Raw genomic sequence first — 24,847 nt, 5'->3', positions numbered from 1 at the left:
TATATACAAAAGCCTAACCAACGCTAAAAGTTTTCTCCCAAAACTTCTTTTTCCAGTAAAAACATAAAGTTCTTTTTGCCTTTAGAAATTAAGGCCATACAGACCTGCTGCTAGCATTGCTGACCACAGAGTTATTCAGAACCTGGACAGTTCTTTAAATCCTAGGGACTGATTTGGTAATTCATGAGGTCAGCCATTAAGATCTCACAAAATTTGGGGGCTTAGACCCCCAAAAGCCTGACATTCATATCTAATCAAGAAATTTGCACAAGGCAAACCTGATGCATTGTGCCAATGCTATCAGAGTGGTAAAAAGCCTGTGGAGTCAGACTCTGTGCTGCACGGCATTTCAAGCTGTGTAAGTATCATGACAACCCTTCTACTGGCCAGCAAATGGAGGATTTGTATTACTAACTTGGACAAAATAGTTTTTGATTAAAACAAATACAGCACACACAAGATCAGGTTGCAGCTTGCAAGCATTAAGTGCGCTGAGGATGCAGCAGAGGGAAGGCCTGACAGTTCAGAGAGAGGCCAGTACAGCATTCAGACAGACCCAAGCACAGGCTGTGCAGAGGAGGCAACGTGAGCTTGGAGTCATAGAGATGCACACACATATTCTTCTGTAGAAACTCATCTTCTGTCTTATGCAGTAAATGGACAAAATAATGACTCCTGGTTTAAGATTTATCGTATGTTTTGTCTGTTAAATCAGACACTGCCAACAGATCCAATGCCCACTTTATTTGCTAAATTCAGATACATTCCAAAACTTGTTCTCTGAGTGTTTCTCTAGTGATGTAATGCTAAATATCACAGAGATTTGGGAGAACAAAGCATTAATTGTGTTTCATTTGGGATCTAGAGAATGCGTGCATGAGATGGAAGTAAGGGGGAGGAGTAGAGTAGCAGTCATGTGAGACCACAAGCTCTCAACCGCATAAACAAATCATAACCTATTCTGAATCACAGGAGCTTTATCCATGAAGGCCAATAATGACCAATACCCAAGGCCGGGGTTAAGCCTCAAGGCTACTTCACAGGCATTGAATGGAACATGGGTCAGGCAGGGGGAAACCCTAGACAATGATGACTAAAGAATGTCCTCCTGAAACAAATGCAGGACAACTGGCTCATTTGAATAAAAAAATTCATAGTAAAGGGAATGATTTTATTTATTTATTAAACACCTAATCAGATTATATTTATAACTTGGGTTATGGCCTATGTAGGTTTAGCAGAAATAGACTGCAAGCATATTTCAGCAGATCACAAGCTTTTAAATAAAGAGAAAAATCCAAATAGTGAGGAGGAGCAAACACCAAGCAGAAAAAGATTAATCCCATCTATTATTTCAAACCAATTAACACTGCAGTTATGATTTTTTTAAAAATCACTTTAATCATACTTACAGTATTTATCTGGATGCTGAACTGTCATATTGCAAGAGGTCTTTCTGTATTACCTAACTCCTAAGCCATCCACTAATTTGGGAAATAAGTTTTATTATTTTCTGTCACTAAGAGGGAAACAGAAGGAGCTCAAAAGGTTTGGAAGTTCTCATGGGCTCCCTACTGTCCAGTCCCACAACTGAGATGCTCTGCAGAGGGCAGGAGACTTTGTGGATCAAAGTGTCTCACTACATGTGGGATTTAAGTTCCCTAGGCATTGTCAGGGGCACTAAAACCAGAGTGGATGATACAAGCCTACAGTTTCCCTGAGGCTGCTTTGGACACAAATTAGTTTGTCTCATATCCAGCCGTGTGATACTGAACATGCCCATTTGCGGGAGCCTCCAAAGCACAGCTCTACACACTTTTCACAGGAGACATACAGTCAGTAGCACACACGCTGCACAATTCTTTAACACAAATGTCTTTGTTACACCTCAATGGCAGCAAGTTCCCTAGACAAATGCTTTTTGACAGGGGATTTTTTTTTTCTTCCCTCCACATGCTGAAAATGGGAGTTTTCAGTAAAAAGGAATTTCACAGCTTCTCTTCCAACACACTTAATAAATCTCAATAGAACTGTGGAAATAAAGCTTAAAGTGATAAAGTATTTTCTGATTTTGAATATATTTGGATTTTTCTCTAATATTCCATCAAGTAGTGTCCTACCATGACAAGAAAGCATTTGACAATCTTCCTTTTCCATGTTTTAAAAAACATCTTTAATTGCAGAAACTGGCGGGCAAGCTTGGCTTCTGCATCATAGACATTTCAATCAATACCAGCCCAAGCATTTTTAAAAGAAAAGATTAGAGCTGAAAAGTATAAGCCTATTAAAGAAAAAAAAAATGGCTGCAAGACTACCAGAACAGCAGGGAAGTCTTGTAATGTGCCAAGAACCTGATGAAGCAAGATTAGATTGTACGAGAGAAAAGGGGAACAGGTACTTGGCAGTTAAGAGATTATTTCCATCCCCTTTTTATAAAGCACTGTGAAATTACCCACCCTCTTGGGATACCAAGAAATGTATACTTTACAGAAAGTAAGTTTCTGTAAGACATCACGTGTCTCAGTTATCTAATTCAAAGAAATCCTTCTACTAGAGTCTACAGGACTATTCATTAACCGCCAAGAAGGAAAGTATTAAATAAGGATCACACATAAAAAGAAAATAACATCATACAAAATAGCAAAAGAAACAAGTAGCATTATCTGAAAGTCATAAAGCAAATGACAAAAATAAAGCTAGCAGGTGAACAAGTATACGTGACTCTATCAGATGACCTCCATGCAAGAACTACATTTTTCTCTAAACATTTGTCAAAACACTATTTTAGAAAGCAATGAAATCCAGCTGCACACAGGAGCCGTTTGCACTCTCCTCACCTGTCAATATTCCAATACTTATTTCTCAAATGTTATCTTGAAGTTTGTCCTTTCTGTTCTGGTCACCCTCATATACCCATGCCACAAGATACAGATGGTAGTGTCATGGGGCAACAGTAACAACTCCGAAACAAAACACTAGCATGGACTCAACTTAATTTGAACTTATTTTGCAGAATTTCTTGCCCAACATTGAGTCTTTTAAGCTTGCACTGAGGGTGAAATTCTCTGCGTAGTACATAAATTATCTTCCTATCAGAAGACAAAATCCACAGAAATCTCCTATATTAGGTAGGAATCAAGTGTAAGCAGAGAACTCCAAGATTCTTTTTAAAGATTGTAAGCTCTACCGAGCAGATCTTGGAGGCATACACACTCCACGACCAAAACCACAGAGCTAAAATCAGAAACATGACAGTCTGAAAAATTCTGATAGAAAACTGTAAATATATATAACTTACCACACATTATTCCCAAAGCTGTGCTAAATACTGCCATATAACCAAAGTAAAATGATGTTTGAAACAAGCCATACATCCTGAAAAAGAAAGACAGGAATTTATGCGAGGTATTTCCCCCAGTTTTTAATCAATAAACTTACTTGGCAATATGGTAATCTGATATTCAAGCAAGAAAACTACTACTTACTTTGTCTTGAAAAAGTAGTAGTAAAAGGAGTACATGTAAACATAAATCGCAGTTGATGCCGCAGAAAGAAAGCTTGTCCACTGCCTGAAAGTAAACACACATATGCATCATATATCTAACCAAAAGGTCTCCCAAGAAAATGCACAATGCGCCAAAACCTTACCCTGAAAATAAAGCATACTGCTTCTACAGACTTATTTAACAAAATCTACATGTTGTCTGCTGTAAGTGACAAAAGCTTCTACAGCAACAGCTACCACTGATACCAGGCAATGATCTGACTTTATATTCCTGTGTGCTTCAACGTACTACTTTTTTATACATACATACATGCACACACAGACACACATACACACAGAAAGCTCCTGTACAGAAAGGATCCAAGAACTGCTTTTATTTCCTACAGCTGAAATCTGGACATGGGACACCTTGAAAAGACCCATCTAGACTTGAAGAAACATTACTTTTCTGTAAAACACTCACGATCTGGTTAATTATGCAAATAATGCAATACTTACCACCTGTAATCCTCTGCGTTTAGCAGGAAATACGTACAAACGATAGTCACACAAACTGTCACAATGCAGAGGATAACCAGAACCAACATCATAAAGCCATAAACATAGTAGATCTTGTAAGCCCAGAATGAAGTAAAAATGAAATACCTGAGGAAAGTAAACCAAATATGCAGATGAGATTGTAATTGAACATAAATTATCATTTTTAATCAAATTGGCAAATAGCTGACATACTCACATTTCAATAAAAATTGATCCAAAAGGGAGGATTCCACCTAGGCAAACAATAACAGCTGGTTCCATGAACCTGAAAGATATTAAGCTTAGTTTAGGGACAGTTTTAATCTTAAGACATATAACCAGATAATTAAAATAGCACAGAGAGTTCTTTAAAAGGCATGCTAACAAGAACATTTCTGTCTCCTATCAGCATATTAGAAAGAAGCAATGTGTATAGATAGGAGTCATTCTGGGGGAAAGCTGAAACAAAACATCAGGCTCATGCCTATCACCTACAGGCTTAAGACTAGGCATACAACCAGCCTTAAAGGTTAGAGAAAGTATCTCTTGCTCAAAAAGGGCCTAAGCAGCCTAGCCCCATAACATCCACTGCTGTTGAGTGAAGGCAGTGAAAACTCAGTGCGGTTGATGCCTACAAATACAGCAAAAAGCACAAAGAAAATTTCACAGGGTGATGGTTATATAATTAAGACCCAGGGTTTATTTTTAATGCTGTACTGAGTCATTGAGCATATGTCCCAAAAAGAATACTCAGCTACCTGTAGATGATGCTGTCACTTACTAAAGGTGACTGTATAGTACTTGCAATGAGGCCGAAACTAGCTAGTAACCAGTGATTTAATTCACAGCTTCTTTTACTGTTTATATGGAGAGTTGTCTAAGTTGATGGCATGAAATTTCATCATCTTCAAGACAAGTATCTTATTTCTTTTTATCTGTCATGCTGATCCAGAAAAATCCATTAGATTCCCAGGATACAGGTCATTAAATAAATCAAATGCTAGCATCTGTGCTGCACAACCCATGACTAACAAGAGACTACGTGTGCTGCACTTCCTGGATATCACAGGTGTGCATGTTTCAGTGCCCCCTTCACTTTGTCTGTTCCATTCCTCTGAACAGGGAAAGCAAGAAAAATCTATTTAAAAAAACCCTCAGAGAATATTTTCATTTCCATAGCTTGCTGCTTCCATCTCAGAATTAAATTACTATGAAAAAGTGACTGCATTCATGACTTTCCAAAAAAACTAAGTCTACTTTTTGAGACTAGGCACCCCTTTACATTCACTTCAAAAATAAAGGCTTATTTGCAATTCAAACCATATACCTGGAATATTTTAGGCTCTGTGACATCAACAAAAGCGCAGAATTGGGAACGAGCTTCTTCCCACCATCACCCTGCAAATATGTCTCAGTTTGTATATGGAGACCATTAACCAGAACAGTTTTGCCTCCAAGACACATTCAACTAAAGGTTTAATTTCAAGATACCTGGATACAAGAACTGGGTTGGGACCATCCCATTTACATAGGAGACTAAAGAATATTTCAGGCCAAATGTGAATCAATGATCCAGGACTGTAAATTATGCTGCAACTATTAACCATGGTATTTGAATTCAACAGAAAAATCATATTAAGGAAATGGCAGTAGAGTGTTCTTCCAGGCACAACTCAATTTAAATAAAAAAGTTATTTCAGAAAAATTTTTAATGATCAGATCTGAAAAGTCATTTTAAACATACTGAAGTGAATAAATACTTCTAGTTAACATTCATGCTTGTCTTTACCATTTTTTCTCTGGTATGGGACGAGGCACTGCATTGACACGACATGGAAAATTAGGCTGTCCTGACAGATTTCGGCCAAGAATCGTACCAACAAGGTTCAATGGAAGAATGACAAAGAAACAAATACAGCACACTGCTACCTGTAAGCAAAAAACATAATAATTTTAAAAAACAGATATAAGATGACAAAAGAAGATAAGCAACCCACTCTGTACATATTAGCCCTTAGCAGTTATTGCTATAGAATCATACTGCTAAGTTATGAAGCATTAGTCAAGATACATCTATTTTAACAAATGGAAGTACTTACTATCTGAGAAACTTCCTAATAAACATTATTAAGTATATTTTCTTGGATTAGTTGAGACAATAGAACCATGACTGATTTTTTTACTGTTTTCATCTAATCATTGCACAGGAAAGAAATTGAAATATTCACGGTACATCATGACATAAAATTTTGTCAGCTTCTCTTAAACTCTTGGAGAGAGTATGCTATCCCTAGGAGTAAGCATCTAGCAGTTAGGCAGTTGCACACAAAATTTTTAATCTAATCCAAAAAAGAAACCCAAACAAGAATTGCGAAGCCATGTCAGAATGCCACCAACCAAAATTTCGGGTTAAATTTTCTCCATTACCCACCAACCAGGTAATTAAGAACACAGACTGCCAAAGACACAAGTGACCACTGGTATGCACAGATAAACGATTTAGAAGCACAATGGCCCTACTAACATAGAAATTAGATTTATGTACAATGCAGCAAAGTCAAGCCATTGTTCCAGCTCTTACCAATGGAACAGCCTCCCTAAAATTTCACCATGAATCACCTTTTTTCTAGTGTATGTATGTAGTTCTACTTTTGCTGTTCTTTGAAGGCAACATATTTTTATCTTCTAAAACAGGAAAATTTCTGGTGTTTAGCAAGACGTTCTCTACTTGTAACTCTTTAGGACAAAATGAATTAGCATTAGACAGTTTGTTAACTTTTTTATATTGATTATTAAAAACAGAACAGTTGCCTGTAATGCAACAACCATAGTTCTGAATATTGACTCTGTGACCTTCTCTATACAAACATGGAAATACTGCCTTTTAAAAGCACTGTTGCCTGAGGCTCTGTGTACACCCTGGTGCCTCCTGAGCAAAGAAGCTATATTCCTCAACCCAGGACACTCCTTCACTCCATGAGCATGCAAAGTCCATGGCAGCAGATTAATCCAAAACAATAGACAGAGGACTGGATCTAAGAGCCACACACTGACTTGTATAAGAAGCAGTTACTCCAGGATAAATGAAGGCTGTTCACATGTTATATCTACAGAAATCAGCTGCAAGCAGCTGAAAAGCAAGAACTACTAGGCTTCATGAGATGAGGAGCTGCACTACATTACCTCAATACAAACTTAGCATTAAGTCAATCACACTAGTTTATGGCAACATCTGACAAAAGTCAGTGGGTTATCACTCTATTACTGATTTCCGTATCATTACTAGCCTAGGCCAGATGTGAAAGGAAAACATTGCCTGGGGTTGGATGGAGCAAGCCCTCATGCTTCACAGAAGGGGTAGACCAAACAGGTAGTCAACAAGCAGAAGCACTGTCCAAACTGCTCTGTATATCTCTGAGAAGAGGTTATTAAAGAATTGCATCACAAGCCACTAAAATACGAAGCTTCAGTGGTAAATAAGGAAAAGATAAGTAGTATTTATACTTCCTAATAATAAAGCAGATTCTACACAATTAATACATATTTAGTATCTCCCATTTATCTTTCATTACTTGAAAACACAGGTAAGCAAGCACAGTGTCTTAGGTAGGACACTGAGGTTGCCTAAGAATAAATTACAGAAGTATACAACTAACTCAACGAATGCAGGTCTTGCCCTTGAAAACTGCTCAGTCTAAAAGAATGAGCAGATGAGAATTTTCAGAGAAAAATGTCAAGAAGTACTGGTAGCAAAGAACATCATCTTTAGTGCTACATTTACTAAAATCCTGACCAAAAAGGCTGTTTGTTTGAGGTGCAGTAGGTAAGAGAGACGTTCAAGAGTTAAGGCCTGGACAAGATCCAGATGAGTACTGAGCTGACCATACTGAAGCCATTTCCATTTGCAAGAAGAGCTTGCTCTGCTCTGTCTGTCAAGAAAGGACCTCTGGGTGTGTTGAGTGGCCCCGGCCCATGGTGCTCCGTGGCACTGTGGCAGGTAGGTTTCAAACCTGGCTGAGGCAGAAAGCTCAGACATAAGCAGCATGAAAGGGCATCTGTACTGCTCATCCACCATAACTGCCTTTTATAGCACAGTTATCAAGATGTCTGTAGCTTCATTTCTTGATCTCAGAAATCAGCCCTGACTGGGGACAGCAGTAGTAAGTAAATCCACTGCTTCCCTGCAGAAAGCAACTGTCCAGGAACAGCCTTGGGTTCCAAGCTCACCTTGAACAAAACTTGGCAGCTTGTAACTGTCCATCTTGCAAAACACATCAACCATAGGGAATCCACATGGAAAGAATATAACCCTGTACAAGGAACCAAGCAAGGAACATCCAGGCCTAATTACTGACTAGCTGGCAAACTCCTAGATGAAAAAAGGCAGTCAGTAGAATCTCATTCTAGTGACACCAACTGCAGAGCTGAATGGCTTCAAATCAGGTGGGCAAAAAGGCCCAACTCGCTCTAGCAGTGCTTGGCTGTTGTGTTGTCTGGGAGACTGACTCAGCAACAGCTTAGAAATCTAAATTGTTTATCTGCATAAGACAATCTGAGATAGACCAAGGTTCCTTGAATAATGGCATAACTACTGCCAACATGTCCCCAGTACACTTGTAATTGGCATCTGTCAGAAAATCTGACTGCTTGTGGTTTCACTATCAGAGCTGTCAAAGCAAGACTGATAACGGCATAACATCATCCATTCTATTAACCATTTGGCTGAAAAATGAACTGATTTCAGACACAACAGCTGGCATCTTCAGTGAAATCTAGTAAGCATCATTAGGTAAAGTCAATATTTTGTTAAACAATGAACTTCCTGTCTTGATGCTATGCTATGATCTGAGGACAGACAGAATTGAAGTGCAATTTTTAACTTGTTTCCTGGAATCATTCAGGAGTCTAAAAATTACCTGAGATAATTTTGCAGGGAAAAGGAAGCCCAGCTAAGCAAGCAAGGATGGACCACAGTGCAGGGTAAGGAAGGCCTCCCACTTCCACCTGCCTCTGATAAACTGCTAAAGATAAATATGTTCTGTCTTCTGATATAACCCCACTCCGGTGACAGCAACCTGCTGGTCTTAGTAGGTTGACCAACACAGCTAATACTAGTTAGAATCAGAATACACTGTGATGACCTCAGTAGCATCATCTGTCTTGCTTTCAACTCACTGCCTGACTCCAAGGTAGTCCACCTGCTCAGACTGATGCTTGCTGAAAATTACTTTCTTCATTCTTGGCAGTAATATTCTTCTCTGGATGTGAGAGATAACCGGAGATAGCTGTCTCTTCTAGCTTCTGCCCTTTCAGGCATGTTCCTCTTCATTTCAGATTAGAGTTGAAGACACTGCCTCCCTCCCAAACGGAACAGGTAGTGCCTGGTGCTACAGATGGCAAAGGCAGTGATGATGCAGGCTGAGCAATCTCTAAACCTAGAGAGTTTAAATCCAAACTGAAGCAAACACAGGGCACTGGGGTAACACAAGCGTCTTAACTGAAAGAGAAATTAAGTTATGAGATTTCTGCCTCAAAGGTTTAGGAGAATGAGATTACAATGGCGAAATCAGCTCAGGCACTTACTGGCCTCCATTTCACCATCACAAATGGTAACAGGAAAGGAAGGCAGCATCAACACACATACGTGCTATGCCCTCCTGCAGAATCACCTCCCTACAGAGGTCACCAGTAACATACTAAAAAAAACCAAACCCAAATAATAGCTCTTGCATGACAGGCAGAGATAAGAAAATTAGGTCTTCATGAGCCTTTTAAGAAAAGTATTACTGTAACATCAGCCAAGAGAAATTCAGCAACCAGTTTTAACTACCACTTCAGAAAACACAAATTATGCAGACAGGCAAATCTACATCTCCAAACCCAGTTTTCCATCAAGCAAACAATCTCCATAATCCATATTACTGAAGACAAATGACATGAGTTTTTCTACCAAGCCAGTACATTAAAACATATCTATTTTGACTGTTGCATTTTTGTTGTACAAAATATCTTATTTATACATGAGCATCTGATTTATTAGTTTGCAGGTTTTAGTTGCCATAGAAGAGACCGTCACCCTCACTAAGCCTGTATTCTTTCTAACTCCTTTTTGTTTTGTTTTGATGGGGAAAGAATATTCTACTGCCCTTGACTGAAGTAGAGAATTCAGTTTTCCTTATTTGAAAAGAAACATTGTCAAGAGGGATATAATTTATGTTCTAGTGCCATGTGTTTCACATTTTCTGACAACTGTAGATTAAACTTCATTCAAAGGTGATAATTAAAATTTTTATGAGCATATCTAATATTAAACAGCTACTGGCAGGCTATGGTGCCTTGACTGCTTAATGCGCAAGGGAGAAAAGCAATAAAAATTAACTGTCAAAGCAGCAGCTTGATCTTTCCTGTCAGCTACCAAAACTGCATTCTCAGTCATGAGACTCTCCTCCCATATAGAGGTTATTGAATCCGTACAGTGAAACAGTTTTCAGCACATCATCTGGCCAAACATTATACAGAACAAGAAAATAATAGAAAGCTTCAAACTAAAGTGTTACTAATTTTATTCCAACTAAATTGTTAATCTAGGGTGCTGCTTTGGATAATGAATTGAACTGTTGAAAATTTAGGCAAAAGCATTAAGATGTGTCTATTTTCAGCAAAAACTAGGTTTTTGACCAAGGGCTCCACAGTCATTTTCAGGCAACCTGAGGAGGTACCTGATGAATGTATGTAACTAGATTTTTGTTCTATTTTTAACCAGGTGTATTTCCTTATTTGGCTCAAGGAATGAAAATCTTTGGTACTACCAGGTCCTCCTTTTTCAGTGGCAGCCAATACTCATATCAATTTAAAGCTGTCAGGGATGGCTGCAGCCTGGATTAAGCTATCTGTTGGAGGAAACAATTTTTTCTAGTTTAAACAAGGTATAGAAGATGCAAACACTAGGGTCTCAATCAATGTGTGTAACCTGAGTTAATTAGGTCATTAAAAATGCATACTGGAAACATTAGTCACACAGGAACCTATTGCTCAAACAAAACAAAAATGGTGCATCTTAAACAGTTTAATAGAAGCTGCATGGATTCTGCAGTCAGATTATATTAGTCATAGTAGCCTTAATGGAAATCTTTAAATTATGTATCCCACAGAACAACATAAGCAGTCAACTTATGAAATGCCATAATTAAGATGGTCCCTTCAAAGTCAATCATGCTGTACTCTGTAGAAATTCTGCATTACTTAGGTAAGTATTTCTGCACAGAACTACCACCACACTCCTCAAACATACGTCGAGAGGTCACTTCACTTCCCATTACTAAAAATTTTGTAATTGTTCCATGCTCCATTTTTTTACATATACTTCAAATACAACAAAATAAAAAGATTAATAAGTACACCGAAAAGACTGACAAACATCAATAGAAGGTAAGTCAAGGTGTAGAACACCTTCAGAACTCTATTATATCCCATTACTGGTGAACATAAACACCCCCACCCCCCCACCCCCCCCCCAAAAAATCAAATTCAGCCTCCAAAAGAACAAAGAATTGAACAGTACCCACTGTATTTCTACAAAGGTAAAGAGATGAGAGAACCACCTCAGACTTTTATATCTCCCTCATATGCTTAGGGAGTTGAAAGCTTTAAGCCATTAAGTTTTTAAGAGCTTTAATATTTTAATAAAATCTGTCATATTCTCCATTGCATTTTGAAGGGAAGGGTAGCTGAAAGATATCCCAGGGAAGAGATTAAGCCTTTGTTCAGGCTCATGCTGTATTTCACTACAGAAGGTTTGTCACAGTACAGGTAAGAAAGCTTGCATGTATAACTAAAAGGGCTAAAGGCACAGTCCCAAGACTGAAGAATGATTTCAGAAACAAACTTTGGATCTCCTCAGTCCCCACCACATCTTTGAGGACATCCCAGACCTCAGGAGTGAGTTGTACAAGGTGAACGAAGCTTTGAAGTTCAAGACAGACTGCAATGACAGTGAGGTATAGGAAGGTCCCCAAGAGCCCAATCAAATAGAGCATTTAAAAGACAAAGTGTAGAAAAGTAGATTCCAGGTAGATCAAAGATGCACTAACTGTGCATTAGCTTAGATGTCTTGTCTTTGACACTATCAGCTGCCTTTGCTTTCAATTCCATAGAAAAATCTGTTTGGAGGGAGGAATTAAGCCAGAGAGGAGACTACCTAGCAGTACACTGGGAAGTAGCAATGCAAAACAGGCAAAGCACAGGATGTCATATTTAAGCATAGTCTCTTAGCAACCTTTTAGCTCAGAGACTTTTTTCAGTAACTCAGTTTCTGCTTTTTCCAGATTTACAGTAGTCAAGAAGTGGTAAATCTTGCCAGCAATTTAAATAAAGGAGGGTGATTTCAAGACATGCCAGGGTATGTATTCTAGTACATTTAGATGGCAGAGGCTTCATTTCCCCAAGAAAGCAGCAGCAAGTTTGCACTAGAAAATTCTGGAAGCTTCTCTACATTGAAAACAAAAGGTATCTTATCCATACAGCCAGAGGACTTCCCGAGGACTTCATCCTGAAGCACAACATGGTAATTTCAAACAAGTTTAATTTCCTTCTACAAACCAGCTTCATTAGTTGATCTGAAATCATTAGAGCGTTGTATATTCTGATGAAGTTTCCGATTCATAACCCGTTCCTACTAAAAGTCTCCTAACTCTACTGAAGTTTTATTGCCACAGTCATAATGATTCAAACACTTTCATAAAACCTTGAGATCATTAAAATAGCTGTGTATAAAGAGTCCTAACATCCTGATTAAGTAAGCCCTGAAGATTTATATTCCCATTTGCTTTTGCGTGTACATGTTTCCATAATCTTAAAATACAAATCAGTTGAACAGATTTACAAGACAAACTTCACCACAGGTGGAATTCCCTTCCCTCAGCATTCCTGACCTCCAGATGGGAATACAAGCAAGAAATGTGATATCGTAAATGCCTGCTCAGCAGTAAAACAGAGCCTCTTTGCACACATCAAAGATCAATGTTGTAAACTTTTATGACAGTATTGTATATGGCTGCTAGCTTTGGAAAGAAAAAGCAATACAATATTCCTTTGGGACACTGACCAACTAATACAAACATATCCAAAGATAGACTTTTCATCCAATTTCTTGAAGAAGAAAACCAGAAAAAATTAATTGAACTAATTATAAACATGTTTAGCTTGATATTATATTTAACAACAAATTAGATGTAAAAAGTTGGTATTTAAGCATGCACTGAAAATACTGCTAATAAGGAGGTGACTAGAACCAGTAATGTACATGCACAGTAATGACTCCTCCATCACTAAAAAATTACTGAAAGCCTTTTCCTGAAACTAAAAATTGTCTCTCTGTTACCATTTATTAGTTCACATACTGAATTTGATTAGATCCCAAATAATACAATTTATAAGACAGAACTTGTGATACTACTCTTCATTTTGTGGCAGAGTTAAACTAAGAAGAAACCCAAGGCTACTCAAATATCTCTGAATAGACTGAACAATTAACATATCACAAAAGCAGATATGCAAAGAAAGAAGCTCTAAAAAATGTTAAATCCCAAGATTTGCTACAAATATTGAAGAGAAAACAAGCCTTCCTGTATTAAGATTTGTTTTTAAGGTTAATAGTGCTACTGCACAAAATTAGGAAAGCAATTTTATGGTGCATATTTCAAAAAAATTCTGCTCTCAAATACCCCTTGCAAGCTCAAACAGATATTCTGCTAAAGTGTCAAGTGATTATTTCCTACATTGTATTCACAGGGTTGTTTGATGTTGGTTGAAAGGGCCATGACAACAAACAAAATCCTGACAAAAGCCACAAGAAACAAGAAAAGTCATCGCAATTCAATGAGAAAGTAATCCAACCAGCATTGTTTTTCAAGTGGCATGGTTAATACAGAGACAAGATCATAACTGGATACTAAATACCACTTCACAGAGTGAAAACAGTGATTAATTTTTGTAAAGCCAGACCTCCTCAGGACGCCTCATCTCATATTGTTGCCTGATCTTTTATTTCTATTTTTTCTGCTTGACTGCAATGATTTGGAAGGAGCTTTCACTTGGAATCCTTTGGTATTGCATTTTAGCTTATAACCAGTTTGCATTGGCCATCCAGAAGAAATTTCAAGTTGTTAACTTCCTACGTTGTAAGCTTGAATACAAAGCAGAAACGTAGTTTTAAGCAGAGAGAAGACTGTTGTCGGCATCCAGCAGCTGTTATTGTGATTAAAAGGAATTATACTTGTAACACCTTAAATCCCTCCCAGAATAAATTTCTAACTAGGAAGCTAAAGCTATGACTCACAATTGTATTTGGACTAAAATGTAGCTTTCCTGTGTCTAAAATGATGTTTAAATTCTCCAGTAAAATGACTCACCATGGTTCCAAAGGGTATAGCTCTTGAAGCATGATAATAGATGGCAATGAAGTTAATGAAGAAGGCAGTTCCACACACCATTGCTGGAATAAGGAAGGCTCCGATGAACATCTGTTTTATCCATCGCCTTCCTGTAAGAAGGGACATTCCAATGGGACTGGTGAGATACAGCGTAATTTGTTTAGAAAGTTATCAACAAGCTCTCCAGAATTTGGGTGTTTGACAATTTCTCCCCTCAAGAGGTAAAAGAAATAAGTAATGACATACTACATTGATACAAGAGCCAAAAGTCAACTAACAGTTTCGTTTGACTACTGGCAACTCACAAGACGCAGCATATAAATCAGTTTATTAAGAGAGATGAAAAGGGATACAGCACAAGAACGTTTCAGCTAAAGAACAGCATATGCTGACTAAGCCCGCCAAAGAGACTGGGGTATGAAATGTAAGTGTATATGGAAGCTACAAATTAGTAGAGATAGAAGTAGCAGAGCTGGCCCTGTCCAGAGCTGCTCACACCCCGAGAGCATGAGAGGTCAGCACAGCCCCCAGAACAACTCAGCACTACCCCTGCTTCCTGGCAGCACCTGCTCCGCCCTGTCTTGCCCTTAGGAGGCTTATTCCAATACATTCAAGATGTATCAAGGAATGGGCTATCCGTGGCATTTCATATACAGCAAAATGGAACTTAGACATCTTCAACAGCAGAAAAGGTAGAAGGAAAGTGATTTCTAAACCCCAGGCATAAAGGGAACAGCAACACCTGTTAGAGGTTATTACTCAAAAAAAAAAACCTCTTAGACAATACCTTAAGATTTTTCACTGTCTGTATTCCCTTTACTTTTTATGCTCTTAAATACTGTCTGCATTTAAATTTAATACACCATAGATGCATCTGTAATTTTTACTAAATAACAAACAGCCAGAAAACTAACATATGCTTTTCAAGACCATCATATGTATTTTCACCATGAGACAATAAATCAGCATTTCACAGTTTGATATGCTTGATCTGTAGAAAAAAAATGCAAATTTGGCTCAACTATACAGCATGGTACATTTTAGAACAGCAACCCTAATTTACCTAGATCTGTTTTTCTACCAGTCACTAGGTTTATACATGAGCCACATGAAAAGAAACATCTAACCTCCAAACTCAGAGTGCAGTTGAGACTGAATACTAACAAGTACATCATGCTAAAAAGATACAAATTTTATTTTGCAAACTTACCAGAATGATTTTTTCCTAAAGAAGTGCAGAAGATAATAGATATTGATTACTCTTTTATTGCAGCATAGGGAATGGATGAAGCTAGCGGACTGCAAGGATATAATTGGTCATAACTCAGAAGCATAGTGGGGAGCACTTGAAGACAGTCTGTCCAATTCTGTTATGTCAATTTTATTGGGCTTCTGCTCTCTACTGATACCTATTTTGAATTTGCTAAGTATAAAGCAGAGCACATACTGGAAAGTAGAATAACCTTCTTTAAAAGATGCTATAAACAGTTTTCCCCATCCACAATTAATGGTCTAGTAAGTACTGTATACTCATCCTTTCTGTGTTAGTAAACATAATCCCCCCAGTACCTACAGAGGACGGTTATGTAGGAATCATCTGGAGAAGATGATGTGAGCTGTTTAACAGCACGTTACAGAAGAGGAAGAGACTATTATACCCCCTGGATGTCATGAGCCAATTATATACAACACTATAACAAGCAACTGATAAGATACAACCATTAACAGTTCTTCAGCTCTTATTACTTTTAAATTAACCAGAGGCTTCAGCTATCTTTAGTTAGAAAATGCAGCCAATACCGAATGGGAAATGATATGAAAGTTAAATATACTAAAAAAAATTTCTGTTTATTAAGAATTTAATGCATTCCATTGGAATGACCTAGCTCCGTGATGACACTTCTATATTGGTGCAAATCAGAAAATAATAACTTCTCCATTTAACGATGTAATGAAAATGCTTAAGTATGAAAACACTTTACCTCCTTGTCTAGCATAAAGGCTTCCTCCAAAATATCCATTTACTGGCGATGTTGCAGCATAAACAAATATAGCTGTACTAAGCATTGATCCTCTCCTACAAGAAGTGATTTTTTTGGTAAATGAAACAGAAAAACAAACAGTATTAGAGCAAAATATTACAGTAAAATATGGACATTTAGCAGAAGCAGTTACTTAATCGTTTTAGGCAATGCAAAAAGTTTAAAGTGATTAAATTGTAAAATTTGCCTAAGAATGAGAACTGTTTGTATCCAAAGCTTCTAGTCAAGTTTAATTCAACCTGGGAGAAAGTTCTGACATACTACATTATTTTCTAACAGGCATTTATTTTCGCTGGAGTACAAAATCTCACCTCGGATTAAAATACACTGACATTTGGATGTGTACTTTGTGTATGAAGAACTGAACTAATTACATGACATACATTAATGTAAGATTCAACTATTGCATACAAAAGGTCCTCTTTACTTAATATAAAAGCTAGCATTAACAGAAATATACTAAGTTAGTGAGTGATGTTTCTGTTATCCCTCAGAAATTAACTTTTAAGATCGAAAGTGTTAATCTTGCAGAAAATTAGAAAACCTGATTTAGAAACTATAAATACTAGAATGAAGCTACAAATCAACATGGAGTAGTCCAATCAGATTTTAGTCGTTTTTAAATTATCTCCTCATTAAATGTTGGAGTACTCATTTTGGCATAATTTTTTCTGAAATTTTATAGGCAAAGTTAATAATTTTAAATCACAAAAGCCATCTCCAAACACATTTTTAAAAATCATGCCTAAGAATAGAGAGATATAAATGTTATTCATGAATAAAGCTGTTTCCCCATGCCTCTCTGATACTCTTCCATAGCAAAAGGCAGTAGGTTTTCAGCCAGCTTGCTGTACTTTCTTCAAATTAGTTGTTCTGAGAGATTCCAGACTATTAGCATTCTGGGTTTTGATAAACCGTTACTGGATGCCTGCCCTACCCAAAGAAGTAATCTTTAGTACAAAAACAGTGTCCACGACTGCATGGCACGGACCGAACTAAGCAAATATACCTCCTGGTCACACACACTAAAGGAGCTTTATGCTAACATTTGCTTCTTAAAAAAAAAAAAAAGCAATAGTTCAATTTTAGAAAGCTACTGATTAGACAGAAAGCAATTTTAACACTTATAACTTAAGACAATTTAGAAACACATGCAAAACTCCAGAAGACCATGCACAGTTTGAAGTGACACATGTAAATCCAGGCTACCTGTAAAATCACCAGAAGATGTTAATTTAAAATTATCGTAAAATTTCCCATTCTCAAGCTTACTCATGTTTCAAATATTCTAATGGGAAAGCTTCTCAAAACACAAACCAGTTTTAATAAATAGCTGACATGACCAAATTTCACTGAGGCTTTTAGTTGGCATCAGCTGCATGATCCCCAAGAGTTTTAACAGACCTGAAGAACACTGACAGGCAATCATTCTCATAATTATGGTTTACAGCCTTTTTCACTCACATCACTATTTTCCTAAATGTAAGAATTGTCTGCACCAGATTTAGTCAATTGTTCTGTTACACACCTAGAATTAAATTCACTTTGAAAGTGATATAAAGGCTTATTGCAATAAAATACTAAGTGCACATACATTTTTAAAAATTACTGTTCTGACACATTTTACAATTGCCATTACTAACTTACAGCTTCCCTACAGTGCACAAACATTCTTAAATGGTTTCATTTCCCCCTTAAAGGGCTGATGACAAGCTGTAAAATTAAAAATGTGTACTTAAGTCTATCCAGAAATGTAACCATGGTGCACAAGGAGGGACTAACCCCATATGAAAAATGAAAATATGCCAAGGTACTGGCACTACAGAGTGGCTTTTGAAACACACCATTAAAAGGCAGCTAAATTAAAAAAACAAGAGTTCTCTCTAGTGGCACATTAGAAGTATTACAACTTGTTAAAATCAACAGTTACAGGTGATATTCAAAGGAAAATAGAAGAGAGATTTGAAATTTTGGTCATTATTTAAAACACAGCACTTGTTAAAAAAAATTTCCCCCTAGTATCCAAAATACGACTACTACAGAAACACATCAGTCCATCCCAGACACCAAAAATCTCAAACAGATAAAAGGTAAAGGAAGATAACTAGGTTAAGCACAACTGATATGTTACACTTAAGTACTATTTGTTTTAAATGAATTCTCTCTGGTCAGAAGCAGAGTCTACCTACTGCTGGAGGTTTTACATGTAACACAGGCTGAGTAGTATCTGTTCAAAAATTTAAGAAATTAAACCTCTGTTTCTGTGAAGACTTGTGGATAAGATCGGCTTAATGCATTGTCAGCAGTAAACAGGACTATGTGCAACACAGCACACTCCTAACTTCAGTCTTTACAGGACATGGCAGGGAAAGCAGAGTAATATCTTGTCACTCCAGATGAAAACAGGAGTGAAATATGTACCTTTTAACATTTATTTCCCATATAACCTACCCGTGATGCTGCAGAATAACAAACTAGTTTCATAATAAATCATGCAAAAAGAAAGCATTAATAGACTAAAATTAAAAGAGACCAACTCACATGATAAGAGTAGGACAGTTTCTTTACAATTTAAAAGAGTCCTTCTGAGTCTTACATCTGATCTAAAGACCAAGACCTAAAGATTCTCAAATACTTTTTTCCAGGCCAGTTAGAACATTCACTTTTGTAATTATTTTGTTCATCTAAGCATTTATATGCAGAAGACATGGCACAGTTATACTTACTCTGTGTATAAATCTTCTATCATTGCAACAACAATGACTATAAGAGACACAGCAAAAATCTGACAACCAGAACCAATAAGCGATGAAAATATTAGAGGATGACTGGATGGTCTAAAAACATCTCCATGGACCTGCTTCCACCCATACTCATCACCTAGATCTCTGTCCTAGGAACAACAACAACAAAATTTTAAGTCTAGTCATGACAATTAATGACAAACACACAAGTTAGACTTATTAAAGCAACTTCAAGTGCAAGTTTGTCTGCTCTCCTGAATGCATCAAATCTAGGTGACAAGTTTACTTTTCAGATGCTTATCAAGACAACAAAAATTTCCACCTGAATGTATGATGCAGTAAAACCTATCAGACTCCCTCCCTGTCCTTAAAATCTTCTGAAGGGCTTAGGAGTATACGCATGCCTCTATTACACACTCAGAATGGACCTCATTTAACCTAAATGTGGATATGAACATCAACACAGTGACTACAGACAAAAATCTGGGTAGCAACCTATGAGCATGCTATAAAGAAAACCAGTAACACTTTCAAGACACACATAAAGCAGTTTTCTGTTCAACTGAAGAAAGGCAGAGCTGCTAACACAATGAATATATGAAAACAATAAGCCTTAAAAAGAAAAAAAAACAGATTTAAAAAAGTATGAATGCAGATCTTACCATATCATCCATTTCTTCCTCCTTGCTGTATCTCGCATAATCTTTTCGCAAAGTTCTCATTAATATCATAGACACTAGGCCAACCAGAAAGATCACCATCATAAAAGAATTGAAAATTGAAAACCAGTGAATCTACAAAAAGAAAACACATCCCTAAGGTTTAGAACTGTAAATGTGCTTCAAATTTGTTCCAATAAGGATGAATCATTGCCTAGCAGGACAGATTGTCAGCACTAGCTAAGTTACACTTCCTTTGCAGAAAGTCCTAATACAACTGGCCTGTGAAGCACCATAAAGCTTTTCAACAACCCAACTTGCTCATGACAGTTATCACAGCTTAGTCAAACACCAGCAAAGTTCAAACAACTGGCTGCACAGGCTCCATTGGTAAAGGAAAGGCAACATGGTATACTGCTGCCTTCCTAGAGAAGAGGTTTAAGTAGCAAAAGAGACACAGCCAAAAAGCCAAAGGAACCATTGCTTTTCACAGGACCAAAATGTGCAGCAGGGTTATTTTGCCTCTGACAAGCACATCTTCTGGTTTTCGTCAGGGTCCAAACACAATCCAAAACCTCTAATTTCAGAAAGTAGTATAACTCAGGATACTATCCTTAAGGAGATTACAACCACAGGTTTAAACCATCACAACTGATATCACCAACTGGTTTAGGCTAGTGCTTGACATTTACTTCAGTAAAAAGTGTACAGATCACCAATTGTAGTTATTCAGCTTACAAGTCATACAATTGTGTCCCTGAAACTTTATTAATTTGGATCACATGAATATATTTGCTTGAACTGCCTTGTATTTGCTGCAGGCTTGAAGCTTGACTGCACCTTTACTCAAGCACCCTAAAAAACTGGAGCCATCCTATTTGAGCAACAGAACTATCACGTAAAACCTACAGTCCTAGATCTGCCAGTTCCATTGTCCCAGAACACCTGGAATATCCAAAAATTCAAAGATGTCATCCAAAAATTCCATGACATCTTCTGAACTAAAGCAACCATTTCAAAGGGATATTTTGTAAGGTTGCCTTAAAACAATACATACTCTGTGCTGAAAGAAAGATGGGTCAAGATACTTGTCAAATCGGTCTTCAAACTTCACATCTGATTTCTTCCATTTCACCTAAAGAGATAAAAATTTACACTTGAAAGCTCATTATAATATGTTCAGCTATACTCAAACACAGAAAATCATAATACATTTTAAAAATCACCCACTTCAGATGTTTGCTTCAATATGAATCTAGGTTTTGGCAAAAACAATGGACTGATGTTCTTAAAGACTGGTATCTACAGGTCAGACAAAAAACGAACATCAACCACCCTGCCTCATGGGTCTAATCTTGTCTATGCTTATGGTTAAGAACAAGGAAGAACCAGTCTTGCACTGCCTCAGCTCTTACCATCTCTGCAAGGCTAACCAAAGATGCAAACTTCTAGTTGTCAAATACAACAAACCCGATCCATGTTTATAGAAGGAGCTCATAAAGATACTCTCACCGAAGGTGCCAAAACCAAAATCCAAATGATCCTATTTTTCAGTTTTGTCAAACAAATAGTTCAAAGATTATTTTTTCCCCCCCATCAGATACTCATAAAACAAGGAGGCAATAGCTTAGAAAAAGTCTCCCAAATTTGCCCTAGGTTTCAGAAAAAAGGTCAAAGAAAGAAAGCATGTTTAAATATGTTCAAGAATGACATGACAGAAAGCAGTGGAATTTTCCTGAAGATTCTTTTTTGCTGACAGCACACTCCCTTTTTTCAACGTTTCCATGTGCTGCATTGTATGAAAAAAGGCTTGTGGAGAACATTACCAGTGTTTATTGAGTGATGACAACACCCTCTACTTCTGCTCCCCCAATGACAGCTGAGATCTGTTTTGCTGCCATGCACTGAGACTGGTATTCAGTGAAATCATTTGTATCTAAATTCTCTGAATACAGTGCCCAAGAAAAAAGATGCAGTCTAACAGAAGTTAGGGAAATTAGAAGATATAAGAGCAGATTTAAAACAAATGTTAATAGGAAATAAAAGGGCATAAACTGAGATATAAGCTGTCTGGAACAGAACTGGATAAAAGGGATCAGGCTGGACCCTAAGAGACAGATATTAGAATTTTTAAAGCTACAAGCTAAAATCTGCAGCCTAAAATCTGTAAGACCACAGGATTCTGCAATATAGACACTTCAGTTGCCAATAAATAACTCTGAAACCAGATGGAAAAGTATGTGTTTATGTCTATACTATCACAGGGTAACAGCATATTACTGCTATCAGTTACACCTCTAGCTGCACAGAGGAATGCTTTGGATTTGGAAGATTTAATTGTACTAACAAACTGTATGGTGCTAATATGGTAGCACAGAGTATTCTTCAGAATTTTTCCAAGATTGTTTTAATTGTAATTTTAAAATGCAATTTCAGAAATTAAACACAAATGTGCATTACAATTTTTTCAAAAGCATTCCAAGATTCTGAAATATTGAGATTTTTAGTGATCTTGAAACAAATGCAGCCTCCTTGTGTATATCTTTTTAAAATACATGACAAGGAACTATTCTTTGCAACAGCTGTTCTCTTACTTCAGCAGAGAAGAAAGCATACAAATGTAGATTAAATACCCCTATCACTCACCATAGTCCTGAGACAGATTAAAACCCCCAAGACTCAAGTATTATTCACTTTGAGGTATATTAATGTTTTTCAGTTCAAATTACAACCTTGTTCAAGATTAGTAGCTCAAAACATTAATAGCTTTCAACACAGTTTTAAGCAGACACATTTCTCATTAGAGCATCTGCCACTAAGAAGCACTGCTTAGAACAAAACCATCACAGAGAAATCTGTGAATTAAACACCACACACTCATCAGTCCAGAAATTGCCCAGCAGTGCCAAAGAACTGGATAGGTAAGTCTTGAGCTCTACACACTAAAAAGCATTTTAAGGGAACATCTAATGTTATTTTCATTACTGGCAGCTACTCAGTGCTGTCCACCTCAAAATTCACAGAGCAAATGGACTTCACAATGCTGGTGGAGTTTGGAATACAAAATTTCAAAATTTCTACTATCAATTTTGCAGTTGAAATAGGGAAATCAGTGTAAACGTAGTTCTAGAAAGCACACATAAAACCCAATTATCTGCACTTCAAATGATACAACCTATTCAGCACAAGACAAATGTAATAGCGGCAAGAATACTCTCTGAAATAAAATATTATGCTGACACCTACTGCTAAGACGTTGTAGAAAAACAATGCATTAAGAACTAGTTTCGGTACACAAATGTGGTGAACATGAGAAGTGAACCATTACAGATTTAAGCAACATCAAATAAATAAGGAGGAAAACTGAAAAATTTAGTTATCTCAGATGAGCAAACACTGTTTATTCATGACCTTTTACCATAGAAATTCAATATAATAGCAGAGGGCTTCAGGGAAAATCTTACTAATAAAGTTATATAAATAAGACAAATTTCTACTGCAATTGCAAAACCAAAATAAACTTTGATACTAACTGCTTGCAAAGTATGAAGGCTTACAGTGAGTTTTGATCCCAGCTCAGAATCCAGTTCAAATCTATGAAGCAACTGTCAGAGCTCCAAACATTAAGAAAATGCATACCTACACAAGGGTCTTCTATACTTTTTGGGGTATCTTCCTTTCCCACCAAAACACTTTTCTGTACTTTATAAAAGCTTCAGTTTGTTTGAAGTGTTTCAAAAATCACTGTTTTACATTTATTCTTAATAAACCTATCCAGGTATTTCAGTAATTAAAAAAATTTGAAGGAGTGAAGATGTTTCTTCTTCTAATACAGTCTCACTTATCAATACATAGTTGTAGGTACACAAGTAGCTATTTTTGATTGATTTCACCATGTAGGATTTCTTATTACAGATGCATCATCAGATTACTTACTGAATATGACATCTGGATTTTTGTGTTTGGTACCAATTTCACTTTTCCTTCACTGGTCAGATTGACATCTACAATTCTATTTCCGTTGTAACCAATTTCAAGTTTTTTGTAAGTCCAAAGATAATAATCTTCTCCATTTTCATCTGCTTCTCCAACAATACCTGTGTAGGAAACAATTGTAAGCATCTGTAACAGGTATGCTTCACAAATATTCTTTCATTATTTTTAAAACATGCATTACAAAAGTTTTGCCAGCTAAAAAAGCAACATAACTACAGTAAAAAGAACACAGCAGGCTTTATGCTCTTCTTTTCAACTCAATCCACAGGTATGTGCAAGAAGCATTTGTAATGGCATTAGAGGAAAAACCATGCAGCTACAAACACTGCAGAAGAAACAGAAAACAAAACAATAGTTCTTCTAGTTTTATTTGGAATTCTCACCAGATAAGCAACTAGCTGAATACAGATTTAATTTCCATGAACAGAACTTGGCCAAGACTCGTGTATTTTCCCATCTCTTATCTATCCCTTCATTTTTCTTCCTCTTAAAAATTTTACTTTCATTCTGTATTCCTCGTTAGTTGACTCCCTGACATGTACTTTCTGCTCTCACTCGCACACAGGCCTTACCAGTGCTTGCCAAGATTAGTTTTTGATTACTCTGTTACCTTCACTGAAAAAATTCAGAAAGTTGTCATTTACTCAAATATTTTTACTACCTCCAACATGGAAAGCCGCTCAGATGCTCCTGGAGTATCAGAACATAAGTGAACTCAATATTAGCCATGATTAAGTTATTAATTTTCAATAAATTACTGCAAAATATCTAATCTACCACAGAAAACATCCACATAATGTACTATGTTGGGGGGGAGGAAAGGTCAAGCCTACCAGTCAAATTCACAGGCTACAAGTGTCATCTTTAATATCAAGACCATCATAAAGATCACATACAAGATGGAAAGCCACAATAAAAGCAGCACTCAAGATATATCCAGGGGGAGGCAGGG

At 36.9% G+C, this 24,847-nt stretch overlaps 1 protein-coding gene across 1 annotated transcript in view; it reads right to left on the bottom strand.

Annotated features, from left to right (window-relative positions):
• The window catches only part of TM9SF3 (transmembrane 9 superfamily member 3), a 48,954-nt gene that overhangs the window by 2,810 nt on the left and 21,297 nt on the right, over positions 1–24,847 (bottom strand). The window contains exons 4-14 of the mRNA XM_032981950.2: positions 23,836–23,996; positions 20,957–21,034; positions 19,903–20,034; positions 19,223–19,389; positions 16,437–16,531; positions 14,434–14,564; positions 5,814–5,953; positions 4,242–4,310; positions 4,004–4,150; positions 3,486–3,569; positions 3,299–3,375 (exon numbers count right to left, since the gene is read on the bottom strand). Coding sequence (XP_032837841.2) covers positions 3,299–3,375; positions 3,486–3,569; positions 4,004–4,150; positions 4,242–4,310; positions 5,814–5,953; positions 14,434–14,564; positions 16,437–16,531; positions 19,223–19,389; positions 19,903–20,034; positions 20,957–21,034; positions 23,836–23,996 — 1,281 coding nt within the window. The remainder of the gene's footprint in view (positions 1–3,298; positions 3,376–3,485; positions 3,570–4,003; positions 4,151–4,241; positions 4,311–5,813; positions 5,954–14,433; positions 14,565–16,436; positions 16,532–19,222; positions 19,390–19,902; positions 20,035–20,956; positions 21,035–23,835; positions 23,997–24,847) is intronic.

This window comes from Tyto alba, unplaced genomic scaffold (genome assembly GCF_018691265.1).
Source record: "Tyto alba isolate M040663 unplaced genomic scaffold, T.alba_DEE_v4.0 Super-Scaffold_1, whole genome shotgun sequence".
Classification (NCBI taxonomy): domain Eukaryota; kingdom Metazoa; phylum Chordata; class Aves; order Strigiformes; family Tytonidae; genus Tyto; species Tyto alba.
Note: the sequence above shows the minus strand (reverse complement) of the source record. Positions and strands in the feature narration are given on the sequence as shown.